General features: G+C 43.3%; 1 protein-coding gene across 1 annotated transcript in view; it reads right to left on the bottom strand.

The window, feature by feature from the left end:
• Positions 1-1,309: 1,309 nt before the first annotated feature.
• Positions 1,310-23,378, bottom strand: part of LOC119172390 (putative cytochrome P450 49a1) — a 38,197-nt gene continuing 16,128 nt past the window's right edge. Inside the window, exons 3-9 of the mRNA XM_037423461.2 lie at positions 19,697-19,887; positions 14,865-15,066; positions 11,959-12,118; positions 8,061-8,230; positions 3,847-3,925; positions 2,812-3,024; positions 1,310-1,571 (exon numbers count right to left, since the gene is read on the bottom strand). Coding sequence (XP_037279358.2) covers positions 1,452-1,571; positions 2,812-3,024; positions 3,847-3,925; positions 8,061-8,230; positions 11,959-12,118; positions 14,865-15,066; positions 19,697-19,887 — 1,135 coding nt within the window. The 3' untranslated portion in view covers positions 1,310-1,451. The remainder of the gene's footprint in view (positions 1,572-2,811; positions 3,025-3,846; positions 3,926-8,060; positions 8,231-11,958; positions 12,119-14,864; positions 15,067-19,696; positions 19,888-23,378) is intronic.

The raw sequence follows: 23,378 nt of genomic DNA, 5'->3' as shown, positions 1-23,378 counted from the left end.
ATATTAGGCACTTATCTATATCTTAAAATATAAAAAAAACGTGGTTCGAAATGACGTGGCAAACAAATGAACTGGAACAATTTCAAGGCCTCAATAGATGACAAGAACAAGCAGACACCGCTGACAGTCCAGAATAGTGCGCCTTTCACCAGATAGCACAACTCGATTTTCCAGTCTAGTAATCGCCATTACGCCCAAGCGGTGAAGCCCGGCACAACGAAAGTACAAGTATGAGAATAATTGTATCGCAATATATCGCTATATCATACATTTCAATCATCTTACACTTATTTTATTAGCTAAGTAATGCCTAACTGCTATGTCGCAATCTCTATGAGCCAAATAAAAACTTCACTCTTCAGTATTGACGATATTGGGCGATGTAGATGTCAGCCAAAATATATATTTTGTTGTATTTAGAGGAGGGGAACATGCTGGCAAAACGTTGCATGGGAAGGCCTGACTATATTGTCAGTAGTAAAAAGTGCATTTTTCTCAAATTCACTTAAAGTTCATTAGACTCTTTTAGAAAAAACTAACGCCTTATACACGCCGTGGCTGAGAATGATAACCACTGTAGCAAGCATCATGACGCCCGCAGACCAGTGCACTTAAGAAGCACGAATACTAGAGCAGAAGCGAGAGTGCACCCGTTAACTTCGCATTCCATGTTCAGGCTCTTTTAGGATGTGTGCCGATAATTTTGTTTTCCGTAAAATGGAGGGTACAATTTACAAAATTCACAAACTCTGTAAGCTGGTCTGGGTACAGTAGCTGTCTAAGGTGGTCACTGAGATATCAGTTTCAGATAGCAAATGATGTTTTCTAAAGGCCCCGCAATATTTTGCTAAAAATATTGTTAAGGGGCCACGCGAACGTAGATCTGTACAGAGCCCTCTAATGTGACCAAGACCATCAGTTTGTGCGGTGCGCTTGCCCGTGTGGCTCTTTAACCATCTCTGTATAAAAGAACATTCCTTTGTAAATAAGTATGTAATGTACCTTTCGTCTCCACAATAATACTATTATGAATGGTTCTAATGAAATAGATATTAGGAAACTCTGAGGAAAAGCACGCTGTTCATTGTTCGTTAGACGACTATTTTACTTATGTCAAGTAATCATGTGGCCAAGTTTTGTAAAACCAAAACATAGCCAATTCCCTTTCTTAGCACTGAAACCAAACTTCGTAAGTTTAATGTTCAATTTATATCCCCTACATATCACTATTTTTTTCTACAGCCATACATCTGGTTTACATACTTATCCTGCTTCCAATGCTGTTTTCTTCTCTTCATGTGATTTCACGTGCGGGTAATTTTCAATTTTATTTCCTCAAGAGATAATGGTAGTCGTCATAAATGTAATGGCAGGGACACTTTGCTGAGAATGGCAGAATTCCAACAAAAATAAAATACTAGTAATATGACTAAATTGTTTAGAGCCCTAAATTAGCATTCCGGCTTGAGTTCGATGAATCGGAACCTTGCCGGCTTGTCCGGTGCATTGGCCAGTTTTCCGACGAATCCAATGTCTTCGTAATGGTACTCAATCTTGTACTTTGACAACAGCTGCAGAGAGAAATGAATAAGCAATGAATACATTATCCTGTGGCACATGGTGTCTTTATGTGTTTATGTGTATGGAGATAGAGAGCTCAGTTGCCAGGCTGAAAAATGTCACGAAGATTTCCCGCAAGTAGTGCTGCTTAGCACGCGAATTCCCCTAATTATCATAATGGTAGGTTGCCTCATTCAAAATTTACAATGTGTCCACCTCTTTGCCTTTCTGTCGTTTTTAGTTTTTATCTCTAGACCTCGTTTCGAAGCATATCATGCCCCATTATTATCGAAATAGTGTCAAAGCGCCCATTTATCAGATATTCCAATGTCGGCGTGTCTTTATCACGACATTTTCTTGCTGATGTCGTAAGAAACAGGAAGCTGTATCTGCGAACCATGCTCTGAACTATTTCGCCACAAACTTCTTTGAACGACCACGTATCTTTTTTTTTTTCAAATACCATGGTTATCTTAGTTTGAAAACAAGCATTCCGATAGGATGCATCGCCGGCATCCCTGTCATCTTTGACTGTCACCCGATCATCGCCGCGTTACCAGAGCTTATGTCGAAGGCCACTCACTGGTGGGGCATAAGTGTTGCGGTGGTTGTGAAAACTTACATTCACTAGCGGAATCACTTGTTTGGGCACGCTGAGAAAGTTTGATGCTGCAAACTGTTTGAACGTGTCGGCGTTTCTTCAATTTAGGCTGAACTTTGTGTGACTGTAACCCTGCGCGACACTCGCCCTGTGTATAAGGAAACTTTGTTCATTTGGACAGCTTTGTTCGAAACGTTCGTGAAATCACTCAATCTAAAGATGTGAGTTGAATCAAATTCCGACTGTCAGTGTACAAAGCAGAGTGTTGGCATATGTATGTATCTTCACTACCTATAGACTCTCCGCAGGTGGCAAGGCTACACATTTCATTCAGACTGATAAGGTTTAACGTCCTAAAACCACCATATGATTATGAGAGGCGCCGTAGTATAGGGCTCCGGGAATTTCGACAAGCTGGTGTTCTTTAACGTGCATCCAAGTCTGAGCACACGGGCCTACAACATTTCCGCCTCCATCATAAATGCAACCGCCGCAGCCGGGCTTCAATCCCGCGACCTTCGGGTCAGCAGCCGAGTACCTTAGCTACTAGACCACTGTGGCGAGAACATTTCGTTCAGAATATGAGAGCACGTTCCACATTGAAGCCATGGCTTTCATCACCTAAAATACCAGACATTGCTTTTTCTCACCTTTACAAGGAGAATCCAAACTTCCAGTTCGGCCATTCTTCGGCCAAGACACATCCGTGGGCCGAAGCTGAACGGTAAAGAGGCGTACGGGTGAAGGGTCCAGTCATCACGCTGCTCTTCGGACTTGAGCCAGCGCTCAGGGAGAAAGGCGTGGGCATTGGTGAAGTTCTCCTCCAGCTGACTCGCGACGTAGTTTTCCGTAAACACTGGAGTCTGAAAAGTTCATTCAAAACATTTTATGCATTTTGCATTGCCTATTCAAGAAGAGACATTTGTGAATTACTGTTTTTGTCCCACAACTACTGAAATGTTCACCTTTACCAAATTACGTAGGTTTCATGAGATATCGTGCGCGTGCTCTTCTCCTTGCAAGAACTTACACAGGTTTGGATTTATTCATGTAACCTTCTAATTACGTTCTTTTGTGAAATTCAGCCTGCCACTTTTGCATGCTCAATAATCATAATGACTTTCTCACTTTGTACCCTATCATCCTGACATATAAATAGTACATTAGTTTCCCCATTACAAGTTAACTTGACATCCATTAGAAGTTTGTTCACCACGCAGAGCTTCAACGCTGACAGGAGCTGACACTGCAGAGCTGACAGGAGTTTTCCAGTCATAATCTCGAGCATAGTATTCCTTAGAGGGAGGCGAAATGAAAGAAGGGAAAAATAATTATGACGGCACACTCCCCTATAATTAAGTGAATGTTTGGTGTGCAGCTGGCACTCCTGCCTTTCTAGGTAATGTAAGAGATGTCGCACCACCCTTCGCCCCCTTCAACCTATGCGCACGCATAAGAGCCTTGTACAGGGCATACCAATGTAGTTTCTTAAATAATATTCTACATTACCCTTCTGCTATGCCGGGTGGCATAGCCGGTATGCCTGCAGCTAGTTTCTCCGTCAGAAATTTGGGAAACCGACAACGCCTTTCAACAGTCCACTTCGGTCTTACCTTCTGTACATTGAGAACGTGTTAAACACTGGACAACAAAGAATTTACCTATTTCAAGCAATGTCTACTCACACCTGCTGGAATTGTGTAGCCGGACATGACAACATCATGGTCCAGTTTTCGGAAGACGCCGGAAAGCACTGGGTTTAACCTGCATAAATATCCATATGGTATAGGGACAACAGGTGTGGCTCATCTCTCTTTGCGTGATTTTATTTCATTCTGTATTAGGTCATGAAGATCTAGGTAAGACCGATCAAAAATCGACATTATTCTATCATATTATTTATTTACTTATTTAATATTGCCAATCAAGAACTGTTCCAAGCATGACAGGCACAAGAGGCGCGATATAAACAAAAACACACGTGATAACATAATAGTATATCACGATAAATGGAATAAAAGCGCGTACTAACAGAACAGATATAACATGCCGAAATATTGCATGAAATGGAAGCATAACACAAATTGACAGTGCATATTGTGGTTCTAAACAACAGAAAATTGGCTGACATCAGTTAAACAGTTCCACTTTAATACAGTACGAAGCAAACAGGAAAACTGAAACACGTTTGGTTTTCGGAAAACAAGGGGTTAAAGAACGGGCGTGATGTTGACTCGTATGCCTAATGGACAGAGGAGATACATATACGTGTGAGCCAGGGGCTGAATGATTAACAAGAAGATAGAGAAAGTTAAGGTGGGTCCTCTTTAGTCGTAATGAAAATGTTTCCATGTTAAGCCATGAGTTCCGTTGGTCAGTCCGTAGCAAACCTAACAACCTTTCTCTGTACTGCTCCAAGATTTTTAGTGTTATATTTAGTGAAAGCGTCCAATGCAGTGGAAGAGTATTCTAGTTTTGGTCACATGTTCGCAAAGTAAATAAGTAGTTTTCTGTTAGAAGAATATTTTCCAAGTTTATGTTTTAGAAAACACAGGTTACAGAAGGCAGATGAACATACGGTATCTATGTCAAGTTCCAAGACAGGTCATTTGGTATTTTTATGCATAGATATTTGTAGTTGTTTATCTCTTGTAGTGATGACGAGCCGAGGTCATTAGTAAAATGATAGGGCATTTTTAATGAGGCATACAAAGATAGTTTTTTTTGTTGTTAAGTACCATACCGTTGCCATTACACCAGTTTAGTACATAATTAACACTTAAGTTTAGGTTCTGTTCTCATTACATCTAGAAGCTTTACAAAAGTGTGCACAATAATCCGCGAACACTGTGATTTGAGTTCCTGGTAGTACTATGTTTAAAATTACGTTTACGCAAAATAAAAATGATAGCGGTCCCAGAACACTACCCTGTGGCACGCCTGATGTTAGATGAAGAGAGCTCGAATTGTTCCAATCTGCTGAAACAAATTGTCAACGTTCTGTTAAATAGTGTTTTATCTAGGCATTGAGTATGTTAAGTAGATTGATGTCCCTGAGATTTATAATTAGTTTATGAAGGATAACTTCATCAAATGCCTTGCTAATAGCGTATTAGGTTGGGCGTTTTCGAGCGCTCTAGACTGCTCTGAAAAGTGAGTGCGTCTTTGATTGGTAAAATTTGAGCGCTCAGACTACATTCGGTTCGCTCTTTCAGAGCGTCGGCCTCTGACTAGGAGCACTTTCGCCCGCTCAGACTTCAAAGTGGGAGCGTGGCGCGATCTGAGAGGACGGATCACGTGACACAAGCCGACCAATCACATGGCCTCCAGCAGGTGAACGAGGTGAAGTGAGGAGTGCGACTATGCATTTCGGATGAGGGCATAGCCGGGCACGTAATACTTCGTGCACGTGCGTTGTTAATGGCGTTTTTGCGCACGTGTGGGGCTAATTCACATATACGAAGCCATAAATGCACCATGTCAATAACAAGGCGGCTAGCGAAGACGGAGGAAACGTAAGTGTTGTCGCCCCACCGCGGTGGTCTAGTGGCTAAGGTACTCGGCTGCTGACCCGCCGACACGCAGTTGTGGGATCGAATCCCGGCTGCGGCGGCTGCATTTCCGATGGAGGCGGAAATGTTGTAGGCCCGTGTGCTCAGATTTGGGTGCACGTTAAAGAACCCCAGGTGGTCGAAATTTCCGGATCCCTCCACTACGGCGTCTCTCATGATCATATAGTGGTTTTAAGACGTTAAACCCCACTTATCAACGTAAGTGTTGTCGTTACAGCCGCTCGCAGACAGCCTAGTGATTTACCTTGAAGATGGCAGTTCGGGCGAGCACGGTCGCTAGATTTATGTGCACAGCTCAGAAGGCTTTCAATACACCCTGACAAGACAGAGAAAGAGAGAGTAAAAGAAAGGTCGGACATGTCAGAGATGTCCGCTGAACTGATCAGCACCATCTGTTGACGCGGCGCAGCAATGTCTTCCAGGCAGCTTCCCGCGCTGGTTGCATGGTGGCGCTACAGGCGCGCTGCATATAGCTGCTCAAAGCGCTCTGAGATCACCGATGTATTCGGTTGGTACACTTCCTCTCGCGCTCCGATTTCGAGCGGCCTCTGCATCTGGCGACTCTGAGCGAGAGGACCAGAGCGGCCAATCGTCTACACAAGTTAAACCCTCGGTCTAGGAATTTCAAGCCTGCCGTTGTTGACTTCTGACCACCGGTTCGACAACCGGAATTCCGCGACAAGTGTACTTCCTCTACTCCCCTTCCCCCACTTCCTCATTTTCTTTTTATTCACGGAATACCCGTTCGTTCCTTCCTTACTCATACAATTACTTACAGCCTTCTTCCCCCCCTCTATCACACCCGCTTATCTCATGTTACTCGGGCCCTCTCCCTCCTTTCTTAGGATAGAGAGTACGAGGTGATGGTAATAGAAACATTTATTGCCACTTTAGAGCGTGGGGGCCGAGCCCCCTCATGGCACTTGGGCACTCCCTCACGGTGAGAAGGCACCCTTACAAAGCAAAGGAAAACCCTAGAAGTGCGATGCTCTTCATGACGCACGAGATTATGACGCGCTAGCGCTGAAGAAATCTGTTCTGTTCCAGCCTTGAGGAAGGAAAGTCTACCTGTCATGACGTCAGCTCGACACAATCCCTGTTTACGGATTTTTCATTGCTAAAAGGAATATGATGCCCATTTGGTTGTTTTTATACAGAGTTTGTGCCAATTAATGAATCACTGAGACTAACTGAGGTACAGTTGAATACCTTTTCAAAAACCATGCTGCAAACTAGTACAGGGCTGTTGTTTTTTTCGAGAAGTTTCACAAGGCGCTTGCATATTAGGTGTTCAAGCATTTTACATATTGACGATTTTAATGAGTTGCGATAGTAGTTTTCTACAAATAAATGGTTGCCTTTCTTAAAGACGGGAACAACGCGAGTCCTCTTCTAATCAGGGTATTCTTGCTCTCGATGACTCTCAGATCTCCATTGAAGGAGTTCATTAGTGGCCAGAAACGACAACAAATGACATAATGGCATGTTTGTTGTTACTAAATCAATTATATCAGTGTTAGAACTACAGGTTTCTTCTTCCTATTATCGGCTTTAGTGCTCCTCAGACTTATTGGTTGGACGCTAGCATGCACATGACTGTACGACGTTTCTCACTCATAAACAACCGGTTCTCCTATTTTCAACCGGGAGTTGAGTATACTATTAGGGGTTCAGCATGAAAATGACGTGAACAAGAACGCACACACACCATCGCTACTGTGCGTGTCTGGGTCTTTCAATTGTACCTGTCTTTTTTTTTCATTCTCATTCCCTAAAAGTATGGTAAATCAACAAGCCCGGACAGCCATCTTCGGCAGTACAGACTTCATTCTGTGTCTCTACGCCATTGAAGTGCCATTGATGCGCAAATGAATTTATGGTTGATGATTGCGATTGGAATCAAATATACATGAAACGAGATTTAAAAAAATATTTCTTCGCACATTTTGTTAAAATTTTAGAAATCAGTATATTCATGAGCTGCATGTGCACGACTGGTTCTAAGCTTTTTTTTTTTTTTTTTTGCTTGAGGCACCCCGTACGATCACCACTTTTAAATCATAAGCTTGGGACGAACACCGAAGATCAGAATGGCATCCGGATTTCAGAAATACTGGCCGTCAATCTGCATATGTTTTTTCACACCTATGTCTAAGCTCTCTTCAAAAAATCACCCACCTAAGGGCCTGATTTCAAACGCAACGTTGGATGACACCTTAATTCCTCCCGCTCCAACTCCTTGAGTGCCCATATTTCGCGACTACAGGTATCTACCAGGAGGAGTATGGAGACCCCTGCGGAAGAGACTGCATTAACTTCTTTCCTACCTTAGCGATTCCTTGAGGCAAGCCTTCACATATGGCAAGTTGTTGAGATGCTGAGGTTCCACGGCCCGACAGTTTTCTCCCACAACGGACAGCACCTCCTGGCGCGCCCTTTCTTGTGCTTCAGGATTTCTTGCTAAGTTGTAGACGCAAAATGTGGCAGAGCTCGAGGTCTGGTAATAGAAAGTATGGGAATCAATTATTAACACCATTGTTTGTGCTGGTTGGTTGTATAATGCAAAAAATATTGACAACACGATAAACAAATTTGCAATGGCTAGCAAGAGGACACCGAGCACACATTGGTCTGGGTCCCCTCGTTCCTCACTTATTTCGAGTGTTTTCAATATCTCGGTAAATGTAGACAATCCCACACGTGGCAAAGACTCAAACCGTTAAGGTGTACTAAGTTTTCTATTGGGTTCAAGCATGTTTTGAATGCACAAAGCACTTCTGTTGTAAGCGTACCTTTTACGGAACTGTCTAGCGGGCTTCATTTGCCCCCCCCCCCCCCATGTTATGCTGTCGAGTGCAACGCAAGTACATATAAGAGTAATTGGACCAATAACAGTATAGAACTGGGTCCATGGTTGTAGCCAGCTCCTTTCATATCCCAAGTGGCATTTTCTTGAGGAAAGGAGTGGCAGTTTGTATACTTAATCTTTCTATTGTAGAGAATAAAACGTCCCATTTATTGTAGAATCAGTCAACGAATGATATTTCGGTACATGTCATGTGTCCAATATATATATATATATATATATATATATATATATATATATATATATATATATATATATATATATATATATATATATATATATATATATATATAACGACGCCGACACCGAAATTTCGGCGAAACGAGCTGTTAACGCTGACGCGTTCGAAAGTCGGAGTTTTCAGATAATCATGTGTTTAGAAAAAAATTCCCGCATCCCCAACCAGGGGAATCCGCTGAACATTGAGAACTTGAGACCTATCTCTCGAACTTCCTGCATAGACAAACTCAAGGAGCACGCCTTCTTAGCATCGGCTAACAGATTACCTTGAAGACAATGACGTTCTCTCGTTCAAGGCACATTTCATGGCATGACACTATGCTTCAACTGAAGCACCAAATCCGATACATTACGAACCACACAATCAAAGCTATACTAAGTTTAGGTCTGAAGAAAGCATTTGATAAAGTTACACACAGTGCAAAACTCTGGCAGGTTAACTCCTTACATCTCGCAACTCGAACATATAACTATATTCGCAACTTCCTCAACAACCGACAAGCTGTAGTCAAAGTAGGCGCACTCATATCATCTCAGATACCCATAGGAAGCGCAGTAACTTCATAGCACTCAGTGATATCTTCTATATATGTTTTTCAACTTAGCTCTCCTCAGTTTGCCCTCAAAATTGTTCTTCATTCCAAGGCTTCATACCAGCATCTATGCGAGCGATATTACCCTCTGGTAATAAGATGGCATCGACGTCTCTATAAAGAACGGCTTCAAGAAGCGGTAAACGTAGTGGAACAATACCTACGCGGAACAGGGCTCTCTTATTCGGTATAGAGAAGTCCGAATGCCTCTTATACCACCCCACACTCACAGGCAAACAACCCAAACAGTATAGCTCAACAAGCTCAAACGCGGACATTACCCTGAAGACAGCCGATGGACGTGTCATACCGACAGTCGATAAAATACGGGTTTTCGGACTTCTGGTTGAAAGCAAAGGCACAAATGGTGACACAACCGCAAATTAGAAGCTAAATTTGCGCAAACGTTGCGACTCAGTAAAATGAGTAATAAACATCAGGGCATGAAGGAATGTGTGTTCTCTGGCTTATTCACTCCTCCATTCTCAGCCACATTACTTATGTCGCTGCCTACCACCGATGGTTCGCGGCAGGAAAAAAGAAACTCAACAAGCTCATCAGAAGAGTTTTTAAACAGGCGCTAGGGCTTCGGCAGAGTACCAGCATGGAACTCCTTCTTGAATTAGGCCTTGATAAAACGCTTGAAAAAAATAATTGAAGCGCAACAGACTTCACAGTACGTGTGCTTGAGCAATACGAAAGCAGGTCGCCGAATTCTCGACAGTCTCGGCATTTCTTACCACGACTGGGAGCCTTCATGAGCACGCACTTGATTGCTCCAGAGCGGTGGAGCGCCATTTTGTGAGCGCTCTTCAAACGAAGAGCCCGGCTGCGCCTCTGGCGGGAGCAAGGAGCACTAGCGAACACACCGGCGCAACGATGAGAGATAACCACCCAGCATAGGTAGCAAGATTTTAACTGTGGTTAACGATTAGAGTACTTGGTACTCTACTATGGGAGAGCTTGAAGCCGTCCCGTGGGCCTGACATTTGATGAGGCCCGGTTGACAAATATTACTCCGTTGAGACAAAATTGTGGGCACAGGAGCGGGAGGCAGTTCGTGTGTTTAAAAGAAGTGGTTAACGATTTAGCGTACTATAGGTACTGCACTATGGGCGAGCACAAAGCCGTCCTTGAAAGCTCAAATAATCACTAGAATTGAATCAATGGAAGCGGGAGTTCATCTGTTTAGAAAAATGGGGGTAACGATTTAGAGTACGAGGTACTCTTACTATGGGAGAGCGTAAAGCCATCCCGTTGTTCTTCTCCAAACGACTTATAGGTACTGTTGCGCGTCGTGGCGACCGCCGTCTCGGGTAGCGGGGCCGATCGCCGTCGCTCCGTCGAGCCAAGGACTAGGGGATAGCTTTGAGCAAACTTAACGGATTTATTTACATCTTTACAGTGAGTTGTCGAGATGACAGAAGAGAAGAGAAGGACGTTGGGCGAGGCACTCCACGCCCTTTTTGTTGACCCCCGTTCCCTAGGTTGGGGATCACTATATAAAACAATGCGGACCAATAGTGATGTGGCAGTTCCTCTCAATGAAGTACCGCCCATCATGTCTGTTCATAGAGGCACAACACAGGCTGGCACATACACACACACTCTTGCCACTAGTCGCAGCGCTGCCGTAGAACAGGGAGGGGGAAAGCGGAAGACGCACGGGTGGCTCGACTCCTTTGGTGTCAGCCTCGGGCTGCGTTCCCACGAGGAGATCTTAGCGCGGCCTTTTGAGAGGTGCCATCGTTCGTGGAATTCTCTGGGGAGAGCCCTTTGACCAGCGCCGTCGTCGTCTGCCGGTTAACGCGCTAACGATGCGTGGCTGACCCAGGTGGGAGATAGAGCGGCAGCTCCGAAACCCTCTTTGGCGACATTCCACCCCGTTGGCGCCGCTGTCAATCAGTAGGCGCCGTCTCGTGGGGCCGGCCTCTGTTGCTTCCTCCGTCCAGCCGTGGCGAGACTGTCCTTTTGGCACTAATCCGGCGTGGCAAATGACCCGCTGGGTCAAGGCATAGCCGGATCGCTACAGTACACGACCGTACAGACTTGTTTTGTGATCGGATGTTTGGTTGAAAACTACCTCAATGCTCGTTCTAGTATAGCGCAGCATTTGCATAGAAAAGGAGTATGTTCAATATGCTTATGACTGCACTTAAAATAATAAGATTGTTTCAACTTCTCCTTACAAGATGATCTTTAAAGTTAAACCATAATTTTTTTTGCAGAACTTTCTAGCACATGTTATTTCAAGGCTTCAAATCAGATTACCAAAACGTATGAACTCCCTTGCTCACAGCGGCTTCGTTCAGCCTTGCGCACATGATTCATGCGCACAGGTACCCGCCCAGACCCCGTATTGCCCTCGCATCGACCATGAAGTTTGAAAGAAATCGCTTCATTATAAGAGTCACAATCATAACACTCTGCTATGCCGACACACTTTAGTGTGACTAAGGGTGCTATCGAGGTGGACAACAGGATTGGCCCACTCGTGGTTACAAGAAAATTATGTATTTTGGTTACCGTGTCAGCGCCACCCATTATAAAGTCACTCATGAAGGAGAGTATTTCGCCGAATCCAAGTTTCTTCTCCACCAGGAGATGCTCCAAGATGGTGTATTCTTCGTCGCTGTGTCTCGTCTGAAGTCGGTTTGCAGCCTCTTGGATGTGCTTGAAAAGTCGCCTGAAATGCGGATGGAATGAAATGCTGCTTATACGCCGACGTGAGAATGTACAACAAACTAGAAAATTTTAAATACACGAGGTGGGATAGAAACCAGAAAACCTGTTTACCCCGGAAGCAGCCTTCAATTAACAGCTTTGTATTTTAATGTTTCTTGCAAGCTACAAAGTTATTCATCGAATCAAAAGACATCAGTTGTCAGAGCTGAAATGCACCTTTTTTCTTGAATACCACACCCCACTAACTTATACTGTAAAGTATATATGTATGCTGCACACATGCTTCGTAAGGGTTCCTGGCAACGTTTCACGTAGAGCTAGTTGGGTGAGCAACCATGTTGCAACAAACAAAAACAGCATTGCTACGAAAGAAGAGTGAGTGTGGTTCATTTCTATAAAATTTCCTTGTTCCGTTTGAGCGTTTCCTTTTTGTATCCCTCGTAAGCAACATGTATTTGGCATCACGCCGAGCTTTAAGCTTCATTTCTTAATGTACACTATCGTGTATCATACTGCGAACGGCACTTGTTGAGTGAATCTACACTTGGTCGTTTTGCGTCAGTATTATTTTAGGAAATTGACCCAATGTAGTCGTTCTACAAAAAAAAAGTTTTGGCATGATTGTATGATCATCACAGCATTCTTCTTTCAGTTTTAGTCCATTTGTGACAGTTCAAGACATCCTTGCTTAAATTTGCTGTTTTAGAATAGAATTGTAGATACCTTGATGCAGGAACGTTATTTGTGTTCCTCCTATAGAAAGTGCTGATGATTGTGTGTTCAGAAAAATTGTTTAACGATTTTCAGTTCTTGGTACTCAACTATGGGAGAAAAGTAAGCCGTCCCTATTCCTAACTTGTTTTTAGAAGAATTTATATATGTTGGGATAAACTCAGCCTTCTTCACAGCCAGCTAGTGGATATTACCATTCCGTCAGTTCACACACAAAAGTATAGGTGAACGTGAACCATTTGTAGGGCATTACAATTGCGACAGGAAAAGTCAGATATTTTTCTAATTCATCATTGAAAATGTATCTGCTTCGAACACGCATTTTTATGGAATGGTTCATTTTACAATGCCATCTATAGAATTGAATTTGAAAAGGTTTCTAGGAAAATGGAAGCCATAGTATGTGTCGGTTGTGGTTACAATTTCAAGGGGCACGAAAGTGTTTTAGACTAATAAATTTTGCTCTGAGAACTCTAATGTCGTTATTTCACCACCATACGTTTGCTCGCGGAAAATGAGATGAAGGTCTGAGTTTCCTTTTCACATTTCGCGCTGACGTTTGAGCACTTCGCGCCAAAGTGTATCCTTCATCGAAGTTGCCTGAGACTGGGTCTGTTAAGTATACGGCATGCTCAGTTGACAATGTACATCACTTTGTTCGATTAAAAACAATGTAGGAGCTAGTACGAATCATACAAATCTGTACGTAATGACTTTGGATGTAAGACATTCAAGCCGGCGCTGGCAAATGAATTTTGTTTCGCTTGTTTCCTTGCTGATCGAGCGTCTTCTCTTGGCAAAAATAGTGATTTCGGAATCATGAAATGGTATTTACTGATGTGAGGAGAACTGTCTTTTTTCTTTGGTGTCCCTCTAAAGTTGACCTGCAACACTTTTCTATGTACCCAGGAAAGGCACTCCTTAAATGAGCGTACTGCCTCACAATTTCACTGCCATAAAAATTTTAAAAACCCGTCCAGCACGATCGCAGTTAGAAACATTTCTTTTTATGATTTACTCTAGTCTACATCAATTGTATTGCGTTTCATCTTGTCATCTTGCATTGTACTACCGATATGAATGTATGTGTGTTCACGTAAATATGTATTAGTGTGCCTTTTAAATTTATAAATGTCAATGTATTCGATGCTCTATGCACGGTGTTTATTGATTTTTGGAAACCCTTTTCTTTATATATTTACAATGGGTGTTGCAAAATAACCGATTCAAAAATAATTTTCCTTTTAGTATGTATTGGTCCTGTTTTTATATTGTACTTCCGCATTATGTACTTGTCATTATTTCCGCACTACTGCCATGCGTATGTACAGGGAACTAGGGCCTTTGTGAAGCCTTTCTCACGGCTTTTAGCCTTGTAGACCTTCCCGTTTTGTCCTGCAAATAAAAATTGACTTCGAATTATAACTTGAGTTTGTCACACTCTGCAGTTTCATTATCTCTTCTCTCGGCAAGACAAAAGCACTGGAAAGAATGACATAGGGAATCGCGTGGCAAAATAATATACGTCACGTGAATCTTGTGACCTTCAGCGCTTTTTTTTTTATCGGCCAATTTGTTACTTTCCGGTGTGCTCGTGCGCGCACGCGTGGACAAGTGACGGCCTCCCGTGGCGGCCCCAGTAACGACCTAGTGCGCCATGCTCGAATCAGCCAATAGTTTATACTGGGCCCGGAACGTGGGATATTTGATACTGTAGCGTCACCGGTTAGGAGAAAATACAGTGATATTAAACTGACCTTGAGAATTTATTGTAAATTCCAGACCACGTGCTGCGCTACAATATTTGCCACGAGTGTTCTCGGGAGCTTTCACTATCAATGGGCGACCTATTCTCACCACGCTTAAAGAGTGTTGCAAGGCCCTTGTATCATCCGCTTCTTACTCCAGAAATCTTTTTAGCGCCTGAATGTCAGTCTATTTACGTTAAGGAAGCCTTGTTGACTTGTATGGCTCCACGTGTTCTATGTCACCTCTGGGCCCTAGCTCTCACTTACAGGGTGAACGCATCCATGGACTTCTCAAATTTGCGCCAGGTAGGTGTATGGAAGTAGCGGAAATACGGGAATCGGTAGCCAAAGATCTGCAGGCAGCCGAACACGTCGTTCATGTCCTGCAAGAAAGCTGCGCCATCCGATGCTGGGAGAAGTGGATCCGCCAGGCAGCCTATTCGGGTGTCGGCAGAAGCCAGCATCACGCCTGTTGCGTTTTTGAAAAAAAAAAGCCCAAGGAATTTTACGCACTGTCACATTCCTCAGCAAAAAAGAATATGGTGAAGTCAGCTACTATATGTCTTCGTGAGCTGATAACAATGTCACCTAAAAGAATGGAACTAGGAGCGCTGTCTTTTTTTTTCCTTTTTAAACCCGACCGTTATGAGAACGGACAATCGAGGCAAGAGAATTGTAAGGAATGTTTTGTGAATCGATTAGCATATGAACGTGAAGACAGCTTGCCGCCGAGAGGGGCCAAATGTGCGACCTTCGAATGACGAGTATGGCGCTGTACACTTAAGTTATACGGCGGCGATCTTCTTCGCGTCCACTAATTCATATATATGTTAGCATTTAATCCTGTAAATGGAAGCCCTTAACCATAACAGGGAATGTACAACACCCTTCTTGCCCTGCTGGCATCACGTTGCTAGTGATCTTCTTACGAGCTGGCATCTGACCGGCAAACATTTCCACAATTATACCACAATTGCTATGAATTTGGTGTCCTGTACTTCTCTTGCTTTCAGTGTGAGTTAATTCTCATTATGATAACTGTGGTCATTCTCACTTTCTTATTTTTCAATGTCGCATTGAAGGTTGTAGAACGCTAGGTATTTCGCTTGTGGCGCTCGTGTTTTTTTTTTGTTCTTTCATTTCTTCGGCATAATTAGTAGTAGTCATTTATTTAACGCACCTAACAGGTGAGCGCTTGTAATTTTACATCACTGAACCTTTTCAAGCAGATGTAAACTCATCTATCAAAGGAGGTTGTTCTCTTCTTTCATATATATGTCCATACATATAAACGCCTGCGTACTATGTGTCTCATTGAAGAAGTGGAATACTTGCAGTCAGTAGCATGTTATTGCACTTAGGTATCGCTGTAGGTATCAGAACTGCTACCATGCGTCGGCACTTGAAAGAAGAGCAGCTATCTTCGCATTTTTAAAGAGGGCTCCTAATGGACATAACTGCAACTCTTGCCAGGACCAACCACATTTCAACAATTCATGAAAATGCCGTTTATTGTTAGCAACCACGAAACATAAAAATGACTCGGTTTTTCATAAACAAAATTAAAGTTATAATTTCACGTAGGTTTTTGTAAATATGGGGATAAAAAAATGTTGCTATTTCGATACGGCTAGCGAATGAAACGCCACAATATGATATAATAAAAAATTGATACGCGCTCTCGTGTTCTTTATATTCTTAGCGTCATCTAGCGGTGAAACTGGGGGATCAAATACCGAGAAAGTTGAAGTCTCGCCGCGAGATGCCGTGGTTGTTGGCCCCAAGGCACGTTTCCTCCTTCTGGATGCGCTGCATCGTCTTCAAATTCCGCTGCTTGAGAATGGTATCCGTAATATTTTTACGGAGCCCGAATAGAGTTGTCATTAAAATCTCAGACTTGGCGGCTTTGTTGAGAAGGCGTGTATTAAAATATTTTTAAACGCGCACTCAAGAATGCTTCTGTAATAGCTCTAGAATGAAAATGATTGTGTCATTTACAGTAAAAGTAAAGGTCTAAAATGTGTTATTCCAATTATGCACCTGTGTTTGGTGATTTAGGTGGCGGCCGCGAAAGAGCACCACATTATTTAACAGTCACTTAGTGTTGCGGCTTCGCTGGCATGAATGCTTCATTTAAGCGAAATGCTTTTCAGCTTACACCCAGGGCTTTCAAGGGTTTTTGTAAGGAATGTGTGGTCCTGTGACTCCAGTTGTGTGTATTTCTATACCTGTCTCTGCAATTTACACAAGCATAATGACGAAAATCTAAATAGAACTTTGAGAATAGACAACTGTTATGGGGAAATAAGATTTTCTACTTTGCTTGCATTTTTTAACCTCCAACATGATATATCTCACAATTACCTCGCAAGTAAAAAAAAATCTGTAAGACATGTGCTTTCCTCAACTGCGTTTAATTCGAAGCTTTTTATTCAATCCTATTCGTTTTTGTGTGATTACACTCTTACAAACTCTGTGTTCCTGGTATTGAGGTTTTACCAGTGAAGACCTCAATGATTCAATTGGCCCCAGCATTTCCTTTCTGCCTGAGCCACAGAAAGGATCAAATTAAGCCAGCCTCGCGTAAAAGCGCAAAATATGCTAGGACAGCTTTCTCTACACCCTCTGCTCCGGCACATAATCAAGGAGTGAGACGAGAAGACCCGTCATGACACACGTTGACCAAAGGAACTATACTTTCATGCGTGAACCAGCATTATTTCAAAGAATTACCTTACACGCCACCTGCTTCTTTGCTTCGAAATAATGACACAACTAAGAACAATTTCTACATGGTAATGGTCAAATGTTGCCACGAATATGACAACCGTGGCCGCGAATGTTTTAAAAAAAAGATATTTGAAACGTCTACCCTTTCACACTGAAGCATTCTAGTATGGCACTGGCATATTGTGCAAAAACTTGTGTTTTCCCTGCTTTCGCTTGGTAATTCGACGTCTTACGCAGGCGAAGCAAAACTTTTTTCGGAAGTATTTAAAACTGGGCAAGCTGGTAATGATTGAACGTTCGCGATAAACAGCGCGAAAAACTGAGACTCTTGACCTCGAACATTTATTTTTTAATTTCTTTTAATCGCATAGATACACGAATGCCACGAACAGTTACTAAATGTTGTATATTATATTCACGCTACTTATATGACCCCCCAAGTAGATTGTAAAAAATGGGACTGTGGACAATGAAAAGAAACTGGTTTCACGACTAACACTATTGTTATTTGTAATTTTGGAGGCTTTTGTTTTTATGAGATTATACATTGTCGGTAATGTGGACCTGAACACAAAGCCCATTCCAAAAAAAGACAACCGCCCATTTGTGGCAAGGAGCCACAAGTAAATGCTTACGGATTTCTCAGAAAGAAAAGCGTATTTTAGTTGCCGCAAAATTCGTCCTGATACGGGATGCTCGAAACCTCAACCAACGCCTTTTCGGGCTGGAACATAAACGAGCTATGCCATCTTTGTCAAAGATAGCATAGCTCGTTTACGTTCGCCTTGCTTTGTTGAGTTCCTGTTCCTTCGTAATCCCGCCATGTCCCTCTTGCTTCTTTCAGACGTTTCTTCGTCCTTTTTTTCTTCTTTTTTTTTAATGCTAATATTTTCTTTTATCCTCTTCCCTTCTGTCTCGAGAAGCTATAAGAACACGCGAAAATTTGTAAATAGTATTATACCTTGAAAAAGACGGGGCTCCCGTCAAAACGTCGGCTTAATAAACAAGTTATGTGAAAACGCATCTACTTTTATACTTACAACCTTGTGGTAACCCAAGTTATTCTTCTGTACATATATATATATATATATATATATATATATATATATATATATATATATATATATATATATATATATATATATATATATAGTGGGATATATATATATATATATAAATTAATACTCCCACTATATATATATATATATAGTGGGAGTATTAATTTAATGGGCCAGTTAGTCTTCGTGAAGGTATGGGATATGGCACAACGGGAGCGTTGTCAACAAGGATAAATATATTTATTTCCCAACAGTTTCGGGAGGGGTCCTCCCTTCATCAGGCGATGAGTTATCCCCTGATGAAGGGAGGACCCCTCCCGAAACTGTTGGGAAATAAATATATTTATCCTTCTTGACAACGCTCCCGTTGTGCCATATCCTCTATATATATATATATATATATATATATATATATATATATATATATATATATATTCTCATTTACATTACAATTGGCCTAATAACTTCCCCTATACATTCCTTGGCATTATCGTCTGTTATATCTTATTAATATTGTGTAAAACACGAAAAACGAGCTCTTAGGTATACACTTGTTTCCCTTATTCCTTAATGATGGTCTCGTACTGGCAGACTTGGTGCCTCTAGGTTGTATACGGTGGACTATTAGGCAGCTGCCAGTTAGTAATAAGTTCACGTGCTACGTGACGCCAAACAGGCTCATAAAGAGTGTACCACACTCGCCGCCATGGCTACTAGTGGCGCTGACTGACACTCCCACGTTTAAATTGACATAGATACCCAATAAAGTGGCTGGGAGGATGGCTGTCGTGGTAGCTCAGTGGTAGAGCATCGAACGCGTTATTCGAAGGTCGCAGGTTCGGATCCTGTCCACGGCAAGTTATCTTTTCACCCACTTTTCCTTCTTTTCATTTACATTACAATTGGCCTAATAACTTCCTCTATGCCTTCCTTGGCATAGGGGTATCTGCGTGTTATAAACTTGTCTGAAAGTTGTCTTGAATGTACCTTCTCTATCCGTGTCCTTTGTCTGCGCTACCATATGTTATCATGTCTCTCCCGCTTCAGCCAAGGGAGCCATGCTAAGCCCCTAAGATCAAACGATTTTACTACTTCTTAAGCTTTACACATCTAGTGTAAACTTCTCCCTCCTTCATTATGACTAATGTACGAACGCATAGATATCAGCTTGCACAGATATTATGGCAAGCCCATCCCATCAGTACTTGCTGCATCATGTGAGAATGTCACCGCGTTTGCAGTTTGCAAGCCTATGAAACAACAAAAGCAATCGAGCCCCACACGCTTTCAGTATATTTGACACCTACTCACTTTCGAGAGCCCAGCGGTACAATATCGTGTAGCAGTCGTCCACTTCTTTCTTGTCGTCTCGCGTTTTGTGGATGAGCTGCAGGGCGTCCTCAGCAATCAGATCCATGCCCGGCACGTAGGACATGATCGTGCGCGGCCGTAGGGTGTATGGCTGCGTCTTCGAACGCACATTGTACCATTCCTGGCCCTGCCTGCGATCGTTCAAGACCAGTGCAGATTTAACTGGTTTAGCGAGCATTGGACGGAATGTTTTTTCGCGTAAAATCGGACAGTCCAAAAGTTGCTGTTATTTCAACGTTGCAGTTGGGGCGTGATTCGTGGTATAATGATTGATATGTGGAGTTTAACGTCCCAAAACCACCATATGATTATGAGAGACGCCGTAGTGGAGGGCTCCGGAAATTTCGACCACCTGGGGTTTTTTAACGTGCACCCAAATATGAGCACACGGGCCTATGATCCATGGTATAAGCTAGCATTCAAGGATATTCTTGTCTCAAATGCCCTCACGTATCGAACCAATATTCGAATAAAAAACAGGTTTTTATTAAGATATCTGTACATATAGCTTTTATCAGTGTCCAAGTACCATGCCTAGCCTTTTTTTTTTGCTCTTTTACTTTCAAAACAGAATCAAAATCAACAAAATTTGCTTAACTATATACTGTTTCCACGCGATAAGAAAGACCACTAAGTCGCGTGATTGCACAAAGTGTTGTAGCCTCACTTGGCTGCCCGATGCAAAGCTTGACTGATATGTGGGGTTTAACGTCCCAAAACCACTATATGATTATGAGAGACGCCGTAGTGGAGGGCTCCGGAAATTTAGACCACCTGGGGTTCTTTAACGTGCACCCAAATCTGAGAACACGGGCCTACAACATTTCCGCCTCCATCGGAAATGCAGCCGCCGCAGCCGGGATTCGAACCCGCGCCCTGCGGGTCAGCAGCCGAGTGCCTTAGCCACTAGACCACCGCGGCGGGGCGATGCAAAGCTTGTAACAGGTGCGTGTTTTGTCCTCGGCCACAACGATGACCTAACATTGCCACGCACAATATCACATAGTGATACGTAAATCTGATTGAAATTTCAAGCTGAAAATCCAGGAGTAAGTGTGCCTTTGAAGGCAATGTTGCTGCTATTTATTTAAAAAAATTATAACCTGTGTTTCCATGGTGCCTAACGTTACGGGAAGCAGACCTGAACCACCTTCTATGGACATGCCCTGGGCCACAAACGGCTCGTCGACGCCAGATAGGGTGTGCGAGACTTTAGCACATCAGGCCACCTGACTTGCACCGATGGATATACGGTCCGAACTATAGGTCCCTCCAGGACCTTATAGAGGAAGCACAGCTACCCAATTTTATCTAATATGTATTGATATCATAAAGCAAATCTATGTAATAAAACACCACTCAAGTACTCCGTACAAATGATTAACCAGCGAAAGCTGAAAAAAGCGACCCTGGTGTTAAGCAGTGCCTTCAACCTGGCATGACACTTAAGCCTTTCACAAGTTTTGGTAACATATTTGTGCTTCTTAATGAGGCTATACACATGTGTGGCTTGACTTTATTGCAGTGTTTATTTCAAATGACACACATTGCGCATCGCACGATCATGCTCATGGAGGAGTGTGATGAGCGGTTAGATGCGTTGCACAGTGCGTTAATCACAGTGGTTGTTCTCGAACCACGCGTGGTCATAGACGTCGCAGTCGAAGCCGATGTGACTTTGGAGAAGCATCCGCTGACTAGCGGGTGTTCGCCTCAGCGAACACGCTCCCGTAATCATCACATTGACGCCGCAAAGACTTCGCAAATGTCTGACATCGCGAGCTAATTCAGCGCCGGGTTCGCAGGATCCACCCACCATCAGTGCTTGCATTCCCGCTCGTGATTAGGGCGACTTGGAAGGCTGCCGGATCATCGGTATGCAGTTGCTTCCCGCACTGAGACTCCTGAGCCTTTTTTGGTGCCCGGACGGATTGCCCCGCCGCAGTGGTCTAGTGGCTAAGGTACTCGGCTGCTGACCCGCAGGTCGCGGGATCAAATCCTGGCTGCGGCGGCTGCATTTCTGATGGAGGCGGGAATGTTGTAGGCCTGTGTGCTGAGATATGGGTGCACGTTGAAGAACCCCATGCAGGTGGTTGAAATTTCCGCTGCCCTCCACTACAGCGTCTCTCATAATAATATAGTGTTTTTGGGACGTTAAACCCCACATATCAATCAATTGGTGCCCGGACTGCACCATTGGCCCCGCGATAGCGATCTCTTTCACGTTTCTCCTTCCGGTGCTCTTTCTTCTAGCGCTGCCCGTGGCTTACCCATGTGGAAGGTTTTAGAGAAACTGAATTGCGCGCGGTCGGCGCAGCGGCTGCGACTGGATGGACGACGTCACCCACAACGCAAACAATGGTGCCCGTGCTGGGTACGACGCTGCGAACGACGTGACTGATAACACAGCCAATGGAGACCACTCGCGACAGCGCTGCCGAAGGGATTTTTGTTTCTCCAAGCCATATACAGCTTCTGCTGTACAAGTGTGACTACCACTTTTAAAAGCTGAGTTCTTTGAACTTAATGGTGAACACCACTCCTCGGTGGTCTAGTGGCTAAGACACTCGGTTGCTGACCAGCTTGAGCGGGATCGAATCCCGGCTGAGCCGGCTGCTTTTTTGATGGAGGCGAAAATGCTGTAGGCCCGTGTGCTCACATTTGGGCGCATGGTTATGAACCTCACGTGGTTAAAATTTTCAGATCTCTCTCCCTACGGCGTCTCTCATAATCATATAGTGGTTTGGAGGCATCGTCAATCTCCCGTAGTGAATCAAGCTTAATGATGAACTTTGGTACACACTTTCGTACAAGAAACAGCAGTACCGAAGCTTAATGCGGGTCGCCTTGACAAATGTCATAGAATGCACTTCAATTGACAGCGACACATAAACAGAGGGCGCCGCCATAGTCCTCTCTGGGCTGTTCGTAGCACGTGTGACCCCCCCAAAAATGCACTGCGGGGCGGCGACGTCGGCTTTTGTACTGTCGTGCAGCAGCCCAGTAAGGTGTAAATCCTTCTTCCCGTAAAAAAGTACATACGTGAACGTTGAGCTCCCATCCGATATGAAACAAAAAAGTTAGAAAGCAAGCTGGTTCCTACAAAATATATGCTGAAGTCAAACAACCCTGGTTAATTACCTGGATTAGCCAAATGCACCTAAGAACATATGCTGTATTGCCAGTTCTCATATATTGTTTGCTCGACCGTGTTTTGGAGCAGCTCTGCTTTCTCCTATATCAGTAATTTTCAGCCATGGATGTTTACGGGATCCCATTTAGACCAGTTGAAATGATTAGGGGGTTTAACCCATCCAGTGACACCAAGTGGGGGTCATAATTTATTACAACGTGCAGCATAACGTAAGTGGCGTTTTCAGAGGACGATGAGCAAGAGACCTAATTAGGCGTTTGGTATATGCTGTTAAGCCGAAGCTCGAGCGTCCGTCGATAAATTTTATGTAATTTATTATAACTGCGAGCCCAAGTGTTCAGACCAACGCCGCAGCCTTTTAATAAATTTATCTCTCTCTCTCATTTACTTTTCGAACATGCAAGCCCGGGAAAAACATGCTCGGCAAAGACATAGAAAAACAAAAATCAGCTCTGCCGCCATTCACAA

This window comes from Rhipicephalus microplus, chromosome 4, assembly GCF_043290135.1.
Source record: "Rhipicephalus microplus isolate Deutch F79 chromosome 4, USDA_Rmic, whole genome shotgun sequence".
Classification (NCBI taxonomy): Eukaryota; Metazoa; Arthropoda; class Arachnida; order Ixodida; family Ixodidae; genus Rhipicephalus; species Rhipicephalus microplus.
This window is presented reverse-complemented; position numbering and strand designations above follow the sequence as displayed.